The 19,924-nt window shown below is 38.8% G+C and overlaps 2 protein-coding genes across 2 annotated transcripts in view; one reads left to right on the top strand and one right to left on the bottom strand.

Annotated features, from left to right (window-relative positions):
- Nucleotides 1-882: 882 nt before the first annotated feature.
- Nucleotides 883-11,630, top strand: SRPRB (SRP receptor subunit beta). The gene is made up of 7 exons (XM_067465931.1): nt 883-1,094; nt 3,308-3,402; nt 3,793-3,870; nt 6,641-6,723; nt 7,934-8,070; nt 8,601-8,655; nt 9,415-11,630. The coding sequence occupies exons 1-7, from the start codon at nt 950-952 to the stop codon at nt 9,629-9,631; spliced, it is 810 nt and encodes a 269-aa protein (XP_067322032.1). The 5' UTR covers nt 883-949; the 3' UTR covers nt 9,632-11,630.
- Nucleotides 11,631-16,439: 4,809 nt separating this feature from the next.
- RAB6B (RAB6B, member RAS oncogene family) overlaps nt 16,440-19,924 on the bottom strand; it is an 81,529-nt gene continuing 78,044 nt past the window's right edge. Inside the window, exon 8 of the mRNA XM_060767995.2 lies at nt 16,440-18,550. Coding sequence (XP_060623978.1) covers nt 18,486-18,550 — 65 coding nt within the window. The 3' untranslated portion in view covers nt 16,440-18,485. The remainder of the gene's footprint in view (nt 18,551-19,924) is intronic.

Genomic DNA, 19,924 nt, shown 5'->3' with positions numbered 1-19,924 from the left:
CAAATGACAAAATCATTTTTTTAGTGAAGGACATACATTGGGTTGTCAGGTATCTTGTGTCCAAATTTGGTGTCAATTCACCCAGTGGTTTTTGAGTTCTGTTAATCCCACAAACTAACATTACATTTTTATTTATATAGATTATTAGTAATATTACATTTAATACAAAATATATAATTAAAATATTTTATTAGTATTATATTGCATTACATCATAATATTATATATATATACACACACATTTATATATCTGTGGAAAGACCAGGGTGGGACAAAGGACTCTTGTCTGCTGGAGCTAGGTGTGAATGTTTCAACTGACCACCTTAATTAGCATTTGATGGCCTGGCAGTGCCTGGAGCAATCTTTTGTTGAGAGGTGATTAGATGTCCTTGATTGTTTTCCCTCTGCTGTTTTGCTGTTTTAATTTTAGAGTTTTTTTTAATACTGGTAGCCAGATTTTATTCATTTTCACGGTTTCCTCCTTTCTGTTCTCTTATCGTTCCAGACCCCACTTCCATCCTCATGTTCAGATGGAAGAACTTCCTGACTGTGAGAGCCGTTCAGCAGTGGAACTCTCTGCCCCGGAGTGTGGTGGAGGCTCCTTCTTTGGAAGCTTTTAAACAGAGGCTGGATGGCCATCAGTCAGGGGTGATTTGAATGCAATATTCCTGCTTCTTGGCAGGGGGTTGGACTGGGGGTTCCAACTCTTTGATTCTATGATAGTTTTCTTTCAAGGCTCCAATGACACCAAAGCCCCGCCCACTTTCCTATTCGCCACGCCCACTTTCCCACTCGCCCCGCCCACTAAGTGCGGAAGGCGTCTGCAAACGACCAGCCTCTTTGGGAGGACCGGCCGAGGGTGGACTGTGGAGGCTTCTGCGCCTGCGCGCGGGGACCGGAAGTCGGCGAGGCTCGTGAAGGCCACGTCGCCGTACGTCACCTGGGCAAAGATGGACGCCGGCGAAGTGAGAGCCGCACGCCGAGGGTCTCCGCCGGCCCCTCAGGACGCCCCGCTTCCGGCCCCTCAGGATGAGGCCCAGGCCCACCTCTGGGCCTCCGCGGCGGTGGTCTCCGTGCTCGTCATCGCGCTCCTGAGTGAGTTAGTCCCTTCTACGGCGCTGCAACAGGGAGGGAGGAACACCAGGTGCAGGCATGGGCAAACTTGGGCTCTCCATAAGTCCATGGAATTTGGAATACAATATTTGGAATTTCTTTTGTAAGGGGGAGAGGGCATATCAGTAGTTACTTAAGCGGCTGTGGGGGAAAAGGAAAGGGCCCGAGGCTGTTAGGAATTCTGGGAGTTGAAGTCCAGAACACCTGGAGAGCCCAAGTTTGCCCATGCCTGCTCTGCATTGTAGAATGAACACACGTTCACACAACTTTGACTTCTTTACACGTTTTAAAGCTGTATATAAAGTTATAAGTCCCTTGATTTCATAGCATTTAGACAAGGCAGTTAATCATCGAATCATAGAATCAAAGAGTTGGAAAAGACCTCATGGGCCATCCAGTCCAACCCCCTGCCAAGAAGCAGGAATATTGCATTCAAATCACCCCTGACAGATGGCCATCCAGCCTCTGTTTAAAAGCTTCCAGAGAAGGAGCCTCCACCACACTCCGGGGCAGAGAGTTCCACTGCTGAAAGGCTCTCACAGTCAGGAAGTTCTTCCCCATGTTCAGATGGAATCTCCTCTCTTGTAGTTTGAAGTTAACCTAGTATGAAACTGCATTAATTAATTCCACGGTATGGCTGCATCCCCAGTCATTCCCCACCACTGGCAGTGCTCATCAGATTTGCAGACCATATGGGAGGGTCTCTGGCTGCCCACTTCTGTCTAATTGCTGGCAACTGGGGCTCATTTCAACTAGAAATTAGTATTGCAATCAGTCCCTGAGTTACAAACATCCAACTTACAAACGACTCATAGTTAAGAACGGGAGTGAGACAACAGGAAGTGAGAGAAATCCGCCCCCAGGGATGTTCACTCCTGAAAGAGTTACCATGGGGAAAGGTGTATCCACTGAAGCTTTATCATTGAGCCTTGATTCCACAACAAGCCACACTTTTCAAAATCCAATTGTCACAGGGACAGAAAATGAGGCGAAATCTTCAGAACAGCAAAACAAACACTACAGGGGTGTTAACCTTCCCCATGCTATCCAGTGCTTTTGTGTGTGTGTGTGTCAGAAGTTGCTTCTGGTGTGTGAGAATTGGCCGTCTGCAAGGACGTTGCACAGGGGACGCCCAGATGTTTTGATGTTTTATCATCCTTGTGGGAGGCTTCTCTCATTTCCCTGTATGAGGAGCTGGAGCTGATAGAGGGAGCTCATCTGCGCTCTCCCTGGATTCGAACCTGCGACCTGTCGGTCTGCAGTCCTGCCGGCACAGGGGTTTAACTCACTGCGCCACCGGGGGCTCCTAGAAAGTGAGGCGAAATCCTCAGAACAGCAAAACAAACACCACGGAGGTGTTAACCTTCCCCATGCTGTCTATAAGATACATATTTTTGGCTGGAGTTAGACTTATAAAATGGACCTGTTCCAACTTACATACAAATTCAACTTAAGAACAAATCTTCAGTAGGATATTGAAAGTGTGACAGCTGTTAACAAAAGAGATGACTCAAGAATGTAGTGTATTTGTTTTTGTTTATTGCTTTTGTTTATTGATGTACTCTTGGGCTTGGCCTCATGTAAGCCACTCCCAGTCCCTTGGGGAGATGGTGACGGGATATAAATAATTTATTATTATTATTATTATTAGTTCTAAATCGGATTAGAGCACACATTGCTAAATAGTTTGGTTTCATAGGTGGGAACATTATGAACCGTCCTGGATATAAGCGTAAAAAACATCTTCCTACAGATGGCGCATCCCATATCTGAAATGCTTAGAACCAGAATTGTTCATATTTCAATTTTTTTGGATTTTCAAATATGCATATGCATAATTACATATCTTGGAGGTGGGACCCAAGTCTAAACACAATTTCATTAATGCTTCATTAGTGGGCACCTATGCTTTAGAGTTAATGCATTTTGACACCACTTTAACTGCCATCGCTCAATGGTATCGAATCACAGGAGTTGTATTTTGGTGAAGGAACACTCTGGCAGAGAAAGCTGAACACTATAAAACATTGGTTGGTTTAAGTGGTGTCCATTGCACCATCAGAATAATTTTGTGCATGAAACAAAGTTTGTGTCCATTGCACCATCAGAAAGCAAAGGCGTCACTAGCTTAGCCATTTCTGCAGATAATTCTGAATAAGGTATATTCAAACTATATTTCTTATATTTTGCTCTAGTTATTTGGAAACTTGTCCAGTCCAGAAAGAGTAGTCGGAGAGCAGTGCTTCTCGTGGGTCTCTCTGACTCTGGGAAAACTCTTCTGTTCGTAAGGGTATGTGAGTTTCTTTATGTTTCCTCTACTGTTTTCCAGGCTTACATATTGTTTTTCAGTTTTCTAGAACTTCGTATGGTAGTCTTCTTTTCTGTGAGAATAAAGTATGAAACATTGTTAACCTTTCTTATTATGTATCTTGGTACTTTGTTTATGTAAGTTAAAATAGATACAAAGAATATTAAAATATACAGTTATTTTATATTTTATTGATTTGTTGTATGTAATCCAGTAATGGACAATATAAATGAAATGCAGATGTTGCATTTGTAACACTTATGTCAAAACTTTCTGCTATGTTCCTTTGAGGACAATTTTGTTAAATTGATTATGTAAGTTCAAGGGAATAATGTTGTTCTAACCTTTACCACTTTCTTTTATTTTTCCTAGCTGTTAACAGGAATTTTTCAAAATACCCAGACTTCAATTACTGCTAACTCTGCCCTGCACAGAGTAAAAAATGATAAGGTAAAGATGGAAATATTGTGTTTTCTGTTCTCTGACCTTTTTACGGCTTTCTGGGCTGAAAGAGTGAAGGAATTTACTCAAATAACACTATGTAAGAAAATTTGAAACTTTTTTTGTTCCTGGTTTGAAAATGTTATTTCCTGTTTAATTGTGTGATGCTTACTTTGAAAGTAGTTGTTACACTCCAGAAATTTTGTTTTTGTGGCTGCCACAAACTATGTTGAATTGGTTGAGAACCAATGATGTATTAATTGAAAATTATAGCAAAATGTGCTGCAGGATGTTTTTGCAGTTTTATAAACCTTTCCAATGTTTTTATGATGGAATCCATTTGGAAATGACATTTATAACTCAGGAACAAAAATTGTGTTACTTAGTGTAATTAGTGAAATAATACAGATTATGGTCTGTATTATGGTCATATACAAGTTTAACATTACTTTTCCTAAAGAAAAGTGGGTTTCTTCTTGTAAGAATATATGACTATTGTTAGGTGGGAAGCCCACAAAATGCATTTTAAGCCATACTTTTTTGTTGCTCTTTGATAATGTATTTAGTTACAACAATACATGCTAGGCCTACCTAAACCTTTTGTAGGAGGGATCCATTGACCCCATTACTGCTCATGGTCCAGAACTGCAAGTAGCTTCTTGTGTGAGAGAATTGGCTGTCTGCAAGGACATTGCCCAGGGGACACCTGGATGTTTTACCACCCCGTGGGAGGCTTCTCTCATGTCCCTGCACGGGAAGCTGGAGCTGACAGATGGGAGCTCATCTCCCCGGATTCAAATCGCTGACCTTTCAGTCAGCAGTCCTGCTGGCACAAAGGTTTAACTATTGTTCCACAGGACAACATAACAGACCAGTAAGATGGCTGTTATGTTTCTAGATGATGTTTGGGGTGCACTACTGTAAGATAGAGGAAAAGCTTAGTTATTTATTATATCCTCTTGCCCATGCATTCTGTTCTCTCATACAAGGGAACAGAATGTGTCTCAGTCATTTTTATATATTTGCCAAACTAAATCATATTGTTAATATTTGTATGTAGTATATGTTAGGCATATAATACTTAAAATGATCACTTCATAAAAATAAAATATACAATAGACTCTTAGTTTACTGAAACTCAAGCAATCTCAAACAACTGGCAAAAAAATTCAAAGAAACAATGCTGCATTTATTTATTTATTTATTTATTTATTTGGGACATTTCTATGTGGTCTTTCTCCAATTACTCAAGGCGGTTTGCAACAAATTAAAACATAACAATATAAAATAACCAATTAAAATGATCTCAAATTGGTCCATATAGCATGTAAAATTATCCAAATTAATTAAACAGTCTGAAATACACAGGGAGGTAAAATGTGATTATAAAGTGCAAGTCCTTGGCTTCTGTCATCATTAGCTAAAACTATTCACAAAACTGTTTTTATAGTACAGCCAAACTGTGTTACATTATGTTGTTTTTATTTGTCTTCATTGCTTTTAATTACTGTATTTCAGTATTAATATCAAGTCAAATACAGAGTTTGTGGTAATGGAATATTATTAGTTAATAGTATCTTTCAAGTAACCAGACACTACACTTATCTGGCATCTATCAGTCCTCATGAGTGCCTATTAACAGAGAGTCTACTATATATTGCTTGAGACCTAAAAAGGCTTAAAGTACTCAGCATTAAGGAATGTTTGCTGATATATCTATGGCCTTTCGTAAGAGCCTGAAAACATGGCTCTTCGAGTTGGCCTTTAACTGAGTGCTATATCTTGGCAATGATGACCGGAATGGACCACGACTATGAGACTGACTATGACCCATGATATGACGAAGCGGATTTTTAGTATAAGTATATGTCAAGTAGTAGTAGCATGTTATGTATTGTTCTGATTACTGTAAATTGTCTTTTCTATGTTGTTGTTCACCGCCACGAGTCGCCCCCTGGGCTGAGAGTGGCGGTAAATAAGTGCAAGTAATAAATAAATAAATAAATAAATAAATATCTATCTGCTCTCCTCCCTCTGACCCCATTCATGTTCAGCACACTTTTGCTTAAGTCTAGATGGTCATTTATGTGTCGTTTCTTTTGTCACTGAAATGTTGTGTTGGTTTACTTAGAAAAATATATTAGTCATGAAGTTGCTTTCTTTGAATTCTTGCACTCCTTTCATGTGAGTGAACAACATGCATTAATTCTGATCCACACTTTGCTGTTTCCAAAACTACTGCGACTTTGACTTTTAAATGTGGCACTAGAAATTATACTAAGTTATTTTGAAGACACCCAATATTGTATCAGACCTGAATCCAACCGGTAATCTTAATTAGAGTGTGCCCATTGAATCAGGGGGATTACTTACGGAATTTTAATTTCATTGCTCTACTCAGGTGGGGGATTAGTGGTTGGATATAGACCTCTGTGTTTTGTAAATTGTGGTTACTTTGATCTAATAGTATAATTGTCCCCAGGTTTTCTGTTCATCAGTCTTTGATGATTAGGATAGAAATTTAAATTAGTAATTTTATCACAATATCTCACATTCTATCAATATAGAAAATACAGAATTTATATATGATGTGATATAAGTCTATATATATTTATTTGAGAGTACTTAATTATGTGGGGAAATTAACTGAAAATGCTAATATTTGAAGAGAAAAACGATAAGGTCAGAATACCTCAGGCTGATTGTGACCGTCTGCCTAAAAATCCACTCTTGCATCTGTTTAGAGGTTCAAAAAATACATATACTGCTTCTCCCACAGAATGTGAATGTGACCTTGGTTGACCTTCCAGGCCATGAGAGCTTACGCCTTCAGTTCCTGGATAAGTTCAAGGCTGCAGCCAGGTAAGAATAGGAGGAGAATTCGATGGTTATTGCTCTCAGGCCAAACAAAAACTCTACTAAAGATGGAGCATCATATTTCCTTTCTGTAAATAAACCTATAAATCTAGTTAATTTGGTCTTCATTTCCTAGGATTCCTTCATGTCCCCATTGCTCTGAAGGATCTGTCAACTGCATGGGGAAAAATATATAAAGGGAGACCCTGAGTTACAAATGATTCATAGTTACTAATGGGGCGAGATAACAGGAGGTGAAAGAAATTACATCTAAAATTGAAATTCACTCCCTTATCATGAAAAATGGAGTCTCAACTGAAACTTTTATCATTAATCTTTGTTTGCTCAACAAGCCAAAGTTTTCAAAATCCAATTATCTCAGGGACAGAAAGTGAGGTGAAATCTTCTGAACAGGAAGACAAATACCACAAGGGTGTTAACCCTTCTTTATGCTATTAAAGTGTTTATATGGCTGGAGTTGTACTTAAAAAACGTACCTGGTCTGACTCAACATACAAAATCAACTTAATAACAAATCTACGGAACCTATTCTCTTTTTTGTAACTTTGGGACTGCTTGTACTTTTTTTTTAGACAATAGGTCAGAAATATATGCAAGCAGATATAGTGGAAATGCTCAAGATTTGCATCAGCCTTTTAGGAGTGCTTTTGGGACAGCTTTTCTGTATAGTTTTTCTGTGGCATCAGCTTGAAGATATCTCGGTAGATTTTCTATTTAAAGTGGAATGGTAATGCTTCTTGCATAACATGCAAGGTTTTATGTATATGTGTGTGTGTGTATGGGTATCTTCAGTTTGGAGAAGAGATGGTAAGAATGCACATGACAGCCATGTTTAAATATTTGAAAAGATGTCATAGTGAGAAGGGGGCAAACAGAGTGATGGACTCAAATTACAGGAAAAGCTTCCAGCAAATTAGGAAGAACTTACTAACAGTAGATCTGTTCATTAGTGGAACATGCCACCTCAGAGTGTAGCAGAGTATTCATCTCGAGGTTTTCAACAGAATCTGGATGTCTATCTGCAAGGAATGTGTTGATTATGTGTTCCTGCATGGCAAAATGGAGTTGCACTTGGATGGTTGCTGTGTTCCTGTCAAGCCCCGTGATTTTTTATTATTTATGCAGACGGTTTTGGATGCTGGAAATTGGACCAGTACACAACTTAAGACTAGTGTGTATAATTTCTTCTTTGTAGGGCAGTCGTGTTTGTTGTGGATAGCGTAGCCTTCCAACGGGAGATGAAAGATGTGGCAGAATTCCTGTACCAGCTCCTGATTGACAACACCCTGCTGAAAAATGCACCTCCCCTTCTAATAGCCTGCAATAAGCAAGGTACTACATATTCACTTGAAAGCAAAGTGGTAATTATCTGCGTATTAGATAATTAGTTTGGCATTTTTTCATAGCCCCTTGTTGCTTAAGATGTATTTGCAAATGTTGAGTTATGTATTACCCGAATGAGTCCATGGTATATTACATCAGATGGGAAGTACCAGGGCTTCTGACAAAGCAAAAAACAAACAAAAAAAAAAACACAACAACAATTGTAAAATCTTTCCAACAGTGATTTCTTATCACTGTTGCTGCTGTGATAAGAAGTCACAATTTGATCAGATCAGTTTACCCAAACAGGTAAACACATGACCTAAAATGTAAATAATTGAATTGTGGCATTGCAGATGAACAATTTGTATGTGTATTTGTAAAAATGAAAATCTATTTCCATCTGAACAATTTGTACAGTTCAATTAGCAGTACTTAGTAGCAGAATATTTTACCATATTGAACATTCTTGGCATGAAATACTAAGTGTCAAAATAACTTGAGAACATGTGATATAATGTAAACATTCTTTTCCTTAGATGTTACAATGGCAAAATCTTCCAAACTCATACAGCAGCAGCTTGAAAGAGAACTGTAAGTTTTGAGAATAGTTTGCTTGCCAGACTTCATTTATGTCTCTCTTTTTCTTTTCTACCTATACCTGCCCATCTCTTCTTTTAATTCCATAGACTTCACAGTTCATTGGAATGGGATAGGAAAGGAAATGCTGAGCCACTCACTTACCAAGTGAGGAGGAGAGAATTACAGAATCATACAAATCAGTTTAATCAAGCCACTTTATGGGTATCACACACTTTTGAAATACTGCCTAAACTTGCTCAAGATACTAATTACTTTGAATTATTGTCCACTAGATGGCAGTAATGTACCTTAGGCTAGATGTGTTGAAATTTCATTATCTCATTTGTGGTTACCTACTTTGAATGAACAGGCAGAGGATGAAGTTGATCCTTAAAATCAGTGTTCAAATAATCATAAATGTCATATATGTATTACCAGAACTATCACATGATACAAACGTGAAGTTCAAGGAAACATTTAAAGTTAGCTCACCTTTTCAGCTCAATATGTAACATGCAACCTGTTCTGTTGTTTTTTTAAGTAAGCAGTAATTTTAAGAACATACTATATAATGTAATTATAGTTGATTATTTCTTGATTTTCATAAGCTTTGAGTATGGCTGGATCTCTGATCTAATAAGGTGGGACATCCCGAGTGAATATCTTCATTGAGCATAATTTAGCATAAGCTCTCTACATGAGATGTGGGTTGCATGTGATGTTAACCTCTATTTTGTAAATTCTAAATTATTTTCTTCCCTCTCCCTCCAGAAATACCTTGCGAGTGACTCTCTCAGCTGCCCCAAGCATACTGGATGGTTCAAGCTCTGGATCTGCATCTCAGCTTGGGAAGAAAGGCAAGGAGTTTGACTTCTCCCAACTGCCTATGAAGGTGGAATTTGTTGAATGCAGTGCCAGAGGAAGCAAGGGGGAAGAGGGGAATGCTGACATTGAAGAGTTGGAGAAGTGGCTGGCAAAAATTGCCTGAGGAAAGGGAGAAAACCAGAGCACCTGCTGGAAAAACAGAATTGGAATAGTATACAAGATCTGGGAAAGAACTTGAATTTCCAAGAAGAGTGGGGATGGGGCAAGAGAGCAGTGGCAAAACCATTCTTCTCTGAGATGTTTCTACTTGGCCCGTTACACTCCCTTTATTGCAATAGTCTTGCTCTGTTGAGGAATCCCTGGTCTCCAAAGTATAGATAATTCATGTGCTTCCTATGTTCACTTGCCTCAGTGGTTTTCTTACTATATCTTATCAAGAGAGGCTTTCAGAGAGATAGTATGCATTGGATGAAATTTTAGAGAGAGAGAGTTCTTCCTCATTTTTCTATGGATGGAATGTCTTTGCTTCTGCTTGCCTTCTGTTGTCATCCTCATCTAGGATGTTTAGGAGGAGAAGTTACCTAGTCATCACAACTTATTTCTTTTTCATTTTCTGGGAAACAGTACAGTACTCCACAATGAATGAAATGTATTCTACCTATGACAGAGTGAGCCTTTGTGAAAGCTATGTGCTGCTAGAAATTGCAATGCCTCGGTACAGGTTGACACTGTATGCAATATTCTTCTGCTGCTTGGCTTGTAGCTAGTTGGTGTTTCTGTTGCAGATCTTCCGAAGTATTTTCTGTAGAATCAGGAAGCCCTTCCAGCTGAGGCAAGTGGTTTCCAGACAGTGAGAATGAAAATGATGTGAATGGTGCTACAGTATTTGGACTGTGCTTATGACAGACTCTTCCTTGTCCTTTGGCTGATACACCTGTGGCTGGAGCCCCTTCCATTCTTCAGCTTACTCCTTCAGCACTTGCAAAAATAACCCCCACCCCATCACGCCCAAAAAACGAAAGATAAATTTTGAGTATGTGGCATTTCTCCATTCTGGGAATGTTACATCTGAATGTCCCTTCGGTGCCCTAAGATTTTTCGGTCCTTCAGTAGTTGGAAAGTATTTGTTAAGCAAATTTGATTTTTTTTCAGAACTGCATTTTTATCTATGCTTGACTTTTTCTAACTTTCCTAGACTGTTTCTTTCTATCCTTCATCACCTTTAATAATTTATTTTAAAGAGTTTTGCTTTCCTGTTGTTTCTACAGCAGAACAAGGTTGCTCATGAAATATATATTTTTTGTATTGTTGAAGGCTTTAATTTTTTGTGGCCTATAGATTACAATCCTTGGCAGTGAGCAAGAAAAATGTGTTTGCATTTATGCATGCACACAACTATGTAGCTGAATGTTATTATTCTCAGCTATAGTAGACCTGTTGACTCAAATGGATTTTACAGCATTGATTGTCAACGGTTGATTCAGTGCCTCATTTCTATTGGGAGGCTACCAGTTGGGTTACGCTTAAGACTCACCCATGCCTTTAAGAACTCGTGTAGTTATTTTTTTCTCAGTACTTTACCATGCATCTACAAGCATGTGTCTATTACTGCAGGAAATTCGCTGTGAAAACCCCTTTTCCAAGCAGCCCTAGCTTCAACCCACTTGATAGTTCCAATTAGGACATACCCATTGAATTAGTGGGATTTACATATGTGTTGGCATTATGTTTTGGCATACAATTCATCAACAATGTTCAGTCTACTCCACTCGTACATTCCGTTTACTCTAATTGGGAATAACTGTTAGATAGAGACCCTGCATATGCTCCCTGCTAATGGCTCTGTCAGCCTTCATCATTTGCTCCAGTTTGTGGATTGATTGGGAATTGATTTTACATTTCTGAGCAACTGAGTTGGGGCATTTGAGCATGAAACAACCTCTGAGCTCAGGAACAGCATTGATATTGAGTTCATCTTGTAAGCCTTTTGCCAGGTCTACACAACAGGAGTAAAAGTTCCAGCCTTTGTGTATATTACTTGCCAACCAGTCTATGATACAAGAAGCTGTTTTATACATACTGCATTAACAAGCTGCAAAGTGGCATGAGGCCAGGTCTTTTAAATTATTATTCAGGTCTGTAAATAAAAATGTTTGACTAAACTTTTGACTGGCATTTCTGTAATCTATCTCAGATACCCCTTCCCACCATTACATTATTTTCTACAAACAAGATGAAGAACCGCTGCATTTATGTAGTCTTAGTTAGCATACATTTCAAAGTATGGGACTTCGTGATCGTGAGAAGACCTTATTGATTGTGTTACAAAGAGTGCAGTTAATAGATGTTCTGTAGTTATGTTTGAATACCACATCTTTTCTTAATGTTTTGTTCCTTGGTTGTAAACCTCTAACATCAGAGGGGATCTTATTTTGATACAAGATGGAGATGTTGATTGCTGTTGCAGTCTTAGTTCACCAACTTTTAACAAAATAGAACACAAGCCACCAATAAGTTTTACCTCATGTTAAAGATTGGGAAATTATTTGTGACAGTTACATTTTACAGTGCAATGATTACACTGACTGGGTGTGTAGATTTTAAACATTTGGGGTCATTTGCTTATGTGACTCTAACTGCCATGTAGTTGATGCTACACATGCAGTAACATCTTACAGCTATAACATTTTAGTACGTGAAAAAAAATTAAGCCCAATGCAGTATAAAATATGGAACAGCTTCATGGTTTTTCATAAATAGCAATGCTTTTCTTGACATTTGGTTTGCTAATTTAATGTGTTAAGGCACTTTACCCTTAATGGATATGCTGCAGCAGGTGACGGGCTTGAGAAGAAATCATTGCGAGGAAACTGTGATAGTACAAAATATGGGTCTCCAATTCTAGCTTAAGAAATGGCACCAGTGATGCATGCAAGGTGAATGATCTAATAATTACTGGGAGTTATCACTGAGTTCAATTACAGCACAGATTCCATTGGCAACTACTCCAGTGGGACTGTTTCCCCTCCTCATTTTTTGTCTTGGCCGTCTCTAGGAAGTGCTTGTTTTCTCTTTTCGATTGCCAATTAGAACCCTCCCTTGTGTGATCTTTGTACACTGTTTAGGAAAGTGCTATGGGGGCTATTCCTTGACAGCCCTTCATTCCAACCATGCATTATTTGAGCTTTAGTTCTGCCTTCTGGTTTAATCTCATCAATTAATGCAAGTGGTGGGAGGGAAGGTCTGCTACATTTTTGAGTCTTTCCCAGTGTTCTCCCCTTGACTGTAAGCCGCTCTTTGTAAATTCAGTAATTTTCAGAATCATTGTGTATAACTAATAGCAATTATATTGAATTGCGTATCCAATAGTACAAGAAAGATTTTACTGGAGGCAGGCCAAAAAGAGATTTATTAATTGTGTCTGGGTGCTTTTATGTGCTACAGAACTCGTGCTAAAATTCTCTTGATTCAAAGGTTCTATATCTTACATGGTTCTCTGTCCACTTCTAGTATGTCATTAGTTCTGCTTTCCATCCTCTTCTAGTAACTATGCAATTGATTCTGTAGCTTGGCAGTAGCTACCTGTGTACATTTAAGAGAGGGTAAGTTAGCAGTGTGGTGTAGTTGTTCGAGTGCTGGACTAGGACTCTGAAGACCAGGATTCAAATCCCCATCAGTGACAGGAACCAACAGTATGATTTTGGGCTGATCACACATCCTCAAAGGAGGACAACTGCACATTTTGTTTGAATACATTTTACCAAGAAAAATGAAAGGGTCACCTTAGATTGCCATAAATTGGACCCAAGTTGCTCACACCAACAAGTCAGTACAGTCTGTGTAGCTAGTGTAATATTACATCGGGGTAAAAATTATGTGACCCTCCAGTTATTTTTTGTCATTGTAATTACTAAATAGATCTAGATCTATTTGACACCGGAGTGACTTCTGTAGTTTTCTTTAATTCAGCACCATATTTTCTGATATCTCTTCCTTAAACTGGATACTAGGCAGCTATTTGTATTAACATATTTTTCCAAATAGTTCAGGGCTAAAGTGATGTTTGTTGAATTGTAGCTGACACTGTCATGAATGGTGAGATGCCTGTATCTTTTTAACAGATTGCCAATGGTAAACAATTCTATCATGTTACAAAGATTCTGGAGTATTACCCTGAAAGAAATGACATTCCAGAAACTTAACTAGTTGATTCCTTATCAACTTTCCAGATTTGATGCAATTTATAGCATAACCTGGAAAGGGAGGATTTACTGTGATGCTTCAGTAGACATTAGGAAAGTTACTCCCAAAACTCCCGTTACTCCCCTTTCAACATATTTTCTTATTAATTAATGGTCTCGAAGTACTGGTACTATACTGATTTTTATTTTTGCTATGTTCTTTCTGAGTATGCACAAAAAGTGTGTTTTCCTCACCAGACTTTATCCTGACTTAGAATGGATGTCTTAGATGGATATCTGAATAAACTCTAATTATGCTGGGACCACGTAGAGACTCAATTGCAGCTTAATTGAGTCTGGGTTGATGTTTTTATATGTGCATGTCTCCTTCAGGGAGATGTTGGTGGGGTCTAAGAATAAAGTTGCTATTGTTATTATAGTTTGATCTGGTAATGGTGAAATCAGCAGACATGTTGATCATGAGTCAAGTCTAGCTAGAACAACTCTTGAAATAGAGAAATCTTTTAAATGTAGATTGAACAGGGCATAACTGTAGCCTTAATCCAAATAGTAATCAGCAGTGACATCATCGTACTAACATAAGTAAACACTTGCACAAATTGGATTTTGGTTGGTTAAGGAGGTGGGCCTGTGGAACTATTCATGGCGTTGTCTTTTCAATTACTACTGCCTAATTGTAATGTTGCAAGTGACAAGTGTTTAAATACTATGTTGCGTGATTGCAACTAGCCAAGATGAGAGACTTTGATCATTTGACTATTGGGTATCATTAATCTTGTACATGTGATGCCACAAACAAGAAAAGCTATAAATGAGGCAAAGGAAACGTTGTGAAAGACAAAACTTAGGGTGGTGGGGAATCTATTCTTTGATTATGCCAATAGTAAAACATGGTCCAGACCAAGGAAGCTCCCAAAGATAAATGTCACACAAGTATGCCATGTTGGAAATTTCATTTTATTTACAGTATTTATATTCCGCTCTTCTCACCCGCAGGGGACTCAGGGCGGATTACAATGTACACATATATGGCAAACATTCAATGCCAAAGACACTCAACACATATAGACAGACAGTCAGAGGCTATTTAACTTTTCTGGCCGCCAGGGGAGCTGTCGCTTTCATCGTCCATCTGCGACACTCATGAAGTACCTTCGCATTCCCTGCATGCTTTGCTGGAGTCTTTTTAATGGCCTCCTAAATTAGTTAAATTAGCCTCCCCACACATAGGTGGGTACCTAATTTTCCTACTTAACAGATGCAACTGTCTTTCGGGTTGCAAAGATCAACAAGAATCTACACAATTGGTCGGAAGCTCACTCTGACCCAGGCTGGCTTTGAACTCATGACCTTTCGATCAGAAGTGGTCTTAATGCAGCTGACACTCAGCCAGCTGCGCCACAGTCCTGGTCCACAGTCCATTTTTGCAGCTCTTTTTAATAGAAATGTATTGCCATCTACATTACTGTGATGATCCGGAAAAGAAAGCAGCAGCAATTACTGATTTAAGATTGTATTTCAGGGGGAGATTTGCCTTTGCCTCTCTTCAAGTATGAGAGTATGTGACTTGCCTATGGTCAACTATTGGGTTTCTATGGCTGGTGGCATTCAAACCCACATCTCCAGAGTCATACTCCAGTGCTTTTCATTTTGCTTTCTTAGTGGCAAAGCATTGTGGATGCAGTTTTGTCTGTTTTTCTCATTGTTATTTACTTGTGTAGTAACCTTTAAGGAGAAAGCCCCACTTCAAGAGCAGTTTTTCCCCTAGTTTGGTAGAAATACTCAATTGTGTGATGATAATTTAATCTGACATTTGAACTTTACTAGGTTAGAATTTTGTGAATGGTTTCCTATAGTCATTCACAAACTGTAAGCTTTATCGGTTACCAAATGCAAGATGATCATCTCACTTACCTTCAAAAGCTTGACTTGCTTAATATTGATTTTCTCCAACACATTCTCAGTCTACCTGATTTTACCAATTTTCAAAATGTTATGTTCTCATGAAATACCTTGGAGAAGAAAATCCTGATACACAAGTGATCTTTCAAATCAAATCTGCCTCAGGAAACTTCCATGTTGTTAAGAGGGCCTTTTGACAGGGCTATAATTGCCGTATGGACATTACATATGACTTAATGGTAAAACATGCAAAGTCCCAACGAGTTTCATTTCTTAGCATCCAATTCTGTCTCTGCAACACAGTTTTGAAGAAAAAATGGGAAACAAGAAGTGCAAGTAGCTGATTTTTTGGTGAATGAAGCATAAGGAAAATGAAGGTCATGGAGAGTCTTCAAAGATGGTGTGATGGGTAAGAAAAAACATAGTAGGGAAGCTGGCAAGTCAAAGGTGTATTGATTTCAGCAGACAGGAAAACTAGGTAGCTGACTGTTGCTTCCGTCTGCAGGCTATAATTGGGGGAACTAAACCATGAATGGTATGAGGGCTTCTAGGACTCTACCAATGAATAAAACAAGCCTCCTAATTATGTGCCGGTATGTGTTTGAGAGTTTGCTTTTGGCCATACAGAACATCATACAAGTAGAATGAATCCATAATGTAGAAAATAATGCACATGCCATATTTATTCCACTATCATATAGTGGTGATCACTCTGGCATTACTTACGAAGTTGGACTAGAAAACATCTTATCCCCTTAGGATGCTGTTGGTTTGTGTGAGGTGACAGTGAGGGGACATGAGATCTCATTGCGGCCACTTTTTCCCGAATGTGACTACATGCACCATCACATAGATTGACAACACCTGGAGATATTTTTTCATGTATTTTTTTTCATTTCACATGTATCTGAGTTTAATTTATTGAAGACATAACAAATCACACTGTTCCCCAACAATAACAAAAGAAACCCTTTTAAGACCCACACATAGCAGCAACGGTAATTTCCCACAACGGTTGCTGGCTGCACTTTCAAGTCATAACACTAGGAGAAACCAAGCATCTATATTGTGCATGGGTGTGTATACATACACCTCCACACAGCTGTGTGAGTTAATGTATGTTTTATGTCTTTAGAAAACATGCATACACATGTATACAAAAATTAAATACATTACCTATCACTTCTTTGTTGCCAAGGCAATCTTCTTTTTCTAAGGAGACAGGGCCCCTTCCTCTCTTTTGCTCTTTGTTCACTCATGCAGAAGTTACTATCACTCATAATAATGATCAACCACCATGAACAGTACAGTTGCCTAAAAGTGAGATGGTCCCACTGGGTACATTTTTGAAGTTATAGTAATTGACAGTTCTGTTTGAATTGTAACCACCATTTTGAGTTGCCTCCTTGAAGAAATCTATTTCTAACAATATGCCTGGAGAGAGAGAGAGCCTTTAGATAGCATTTTGGGACAAAATACTTCTAGTGTTTGCCTCAATCCAATTTTTAGATACAACATGGCAGCTATAACTGATTGTGAAGAAATCTGAAAAGAATCAAGAGTTCTTCCAGAATATCATTGGGCCAATCATGAAAGCCAAATGACCAAAATGATACTGATTATACATATACACTGCAGTACATACGTATGGTGATTTATGCTAGCATCTGGGATTTTTCAAAAGTTCAGAGACCTTGAGTGTATCCACACTATGCAGTTATAGCAATTTGCATAATGTTAATTCCATTCTATACAATCCTTGAATTTGTGGTTTGGTAAAATACTTGGAATTTATTCCTAGACAGGTTTTGTGTTGCAGTTTAGAGGATTCCAAACTACAAATTCCAGGATTCTGTAATAGTAGCATCAACAATATAACTGACATTGTGGATATATCTTATCTGTAACATGTGAAAGCCTTAAAACAATTATTAACTGCAGAAATGTTTTAAAATATCTCCTATTACAGTGGGGTTTTTATCCGTGTCAGGAGTGACTTGAGAAACTGCAAGTTGCTTCTGGTGTGAATGAATTGGCTGTCTGCAAGGATGTTGCTCAGGGGATACCTGGATGTTTTGATGTTTTACAATCCTTGTGGAAGGCTTCTCTCATGTCCCCGCATGGGGAGTTGGAACTGATAGAGGGAGCTCAGCCGTGCTCTCCCTGGATTCGAGCCTCCAATGTGTTGGTCTTCAGTCCTGCCAGCACAAGGGTTTAACCCATTGCACCAGCAGGGGCTCCTATTATAGTAAAATATAGTATAAAACATGATATTAAGCTATGCATGCTCTGTGGCCCCTTGAATGAAACTGTTTGGGAACTATGGATGTATACTCTCAATATCATGATCAAAGGTTTGCTCGTTGTTGTAACTCTCTCTTCCATGGCTCTATAGTCAGAGATCTTGTATGGCACACTGGTAGTTGCAGCATGCTTTGTTAGCCTGTATTTGGAGTGTGAATGGGATAGTTAGTGCTAGGTGGAACTAATCAGGGACTATTTCACTAAAAGATATGTCTACAATTTATGCCAAACACTGAAACTAACCAGCCTGTATAATCTTGGGGATTTCTCTGTAAGTTTACAAATATACAATTAAAAAAAAGGTACCCAAAAAAGGATATACATCCCCACGGCTGAAAATTGTATACACACACAATTAAAGTGTCTTGTTTAAAATTCTGAATTGTTTTGGCATTTTTAATAAAGTACAATATATTACAACTAAACCAAAAAAGAAAATAGTATTGGCTGTTGAATCAAGTATTCTGATCCTTGCCACCCACCCCCTCCCTAGAGAGAAAAGAAATCCTCCCCATCCAAGAACTCAATTTGTATTAGAAAGCTAACCAATAGGAAGCAACACAACAAGCGTGTGGTGTCAAATGGAGCTGACGAATCCTGCGCTTAGCATTAACAAGAACAGCCTCCTTCACTGGCTGGTGGTTCCTGTGGTTTGTCCAGTTTGATGTCAATCACTGAAGGAAAGAAAGAGTTAAGGCTGATAACCAACGGGTGAGGTTCCTCCTTATGTGGCCATGCATCTTTTTTGGGGGAACAAAGCTTAATACATTTGTAAAATTATTACTTTTTAAAAATTAAAAATGGCCAATGGGAAATCAAATCAACAAACATTAATTACTTAAATATAATGTTGAGATCTAACAATTACAATCAATATTAAATAGTTTTGAAATGTTTAACAAAGGACGACACACAGGGTTTAAAGACACTAGCTGTACCCGGCCCGCCACACGTTGCTGTGGCCAACCGTCCCTCCCTCTTTCTCTCCTCCTTTCTCTCCTTCCCTCCTTCCTTCTTTTTCTTTCCTTCCCTTTCCTTCCTTCTTACCTCTTTCCTTCCTTCCCTTTTTTCTTTCCCTTTCCTTTTTCTCCTTCCTTCCTTCCTTCCTTCCTTCCTTCCTTCCTTCCTTCCTTCCTTCCTTCCTTCTCTACCTTTTTCCTTCCTTCCCCCCTTTTCCTTTCCCCTTTCTTTCTCTCCTTCCTTCCTTCTCTACCTATTCTTGGACTGTAACTCCCAGCAGTCCTCCTGATTGATCTAACTACCTAATATCTATATCTCATTCATATATAATCTATTGCAAGGACTGCTGGGAGTTGCAGTCCAGAAAAAGGAAATATGCAGGGATTGGGATGCTCTCAAAGAAATCCAAGGAGAAGCAAGCTTGCAGCTTGGAAGCAGTGCATTTGGAGTATCCTCCTCCCCTAAAGGGCCTGGTCTAGGGGATGCTGGGAGCTGTTGTTTTTGCACATGCGTTGCATCGTCATTTAGCTTTTTGGGGTTTTTAAGTCCTTTCCGCTTTTTTTTTTTGGATGAGTTTATGAGTGATGGTTGCTCGTTGGTCTGTTAGGGGTGTAGTGTTCAGATTTCGTATCAATTGGTCCAGTGGTTTTTGAGTTACGTTAATCCCACAAACAAACATTGCATTTTTATTTATAAAGATTGTTTCTGATTTCTATGAGCAAGCGAAATGTCAACAAGATTTCCTTACCAAGAGCAGGAAGTTAATCGTACCAGACACAACTAACTTCCTGTTGAAGTTACGGGCAAGAGGACAGGCCTCTTAAACATATCACAGAGTGCATCTATACACTCTAGAATCAATGCAGTTTGATACCACTTTAACTGCAATAGTTCAAGGCTTTGGGAGTTGAAGCTTTACAAGCTCTGTAGCTTTCTCTGCCAAAGACTGCGGGTGCCACACCAAAGTGCAACTCCCATGATTGCATAGCCTTGAGTCATGGCAGTTAAAGTGGTGTCAAACTGCATTAATTCTACAATGTGGATGCACTCATAAAAGTACTTTTGACAAGTTATTTATAAAATATTAG

The sequence above is a fragment of the Anolis sagrei genome, chromosome 3 (genome assembly GCF_037176765.1).
Source record: "Anolis sagrei isolate rAnoSag1 chromosome 3, rAnoSag1.mat, whole genome shotgun sequence".
NCBI lineage: Eukaryota > Metazoa > Chordata > Lepidosauria > Squamata > Dactyloidae > Anolis > Anolis sagrei.
The sequence above is the reverse complement of the archived record's forward strand: the minus strand, read 5'-3'. Positions and strand labels throughout refer to the sequence as shown.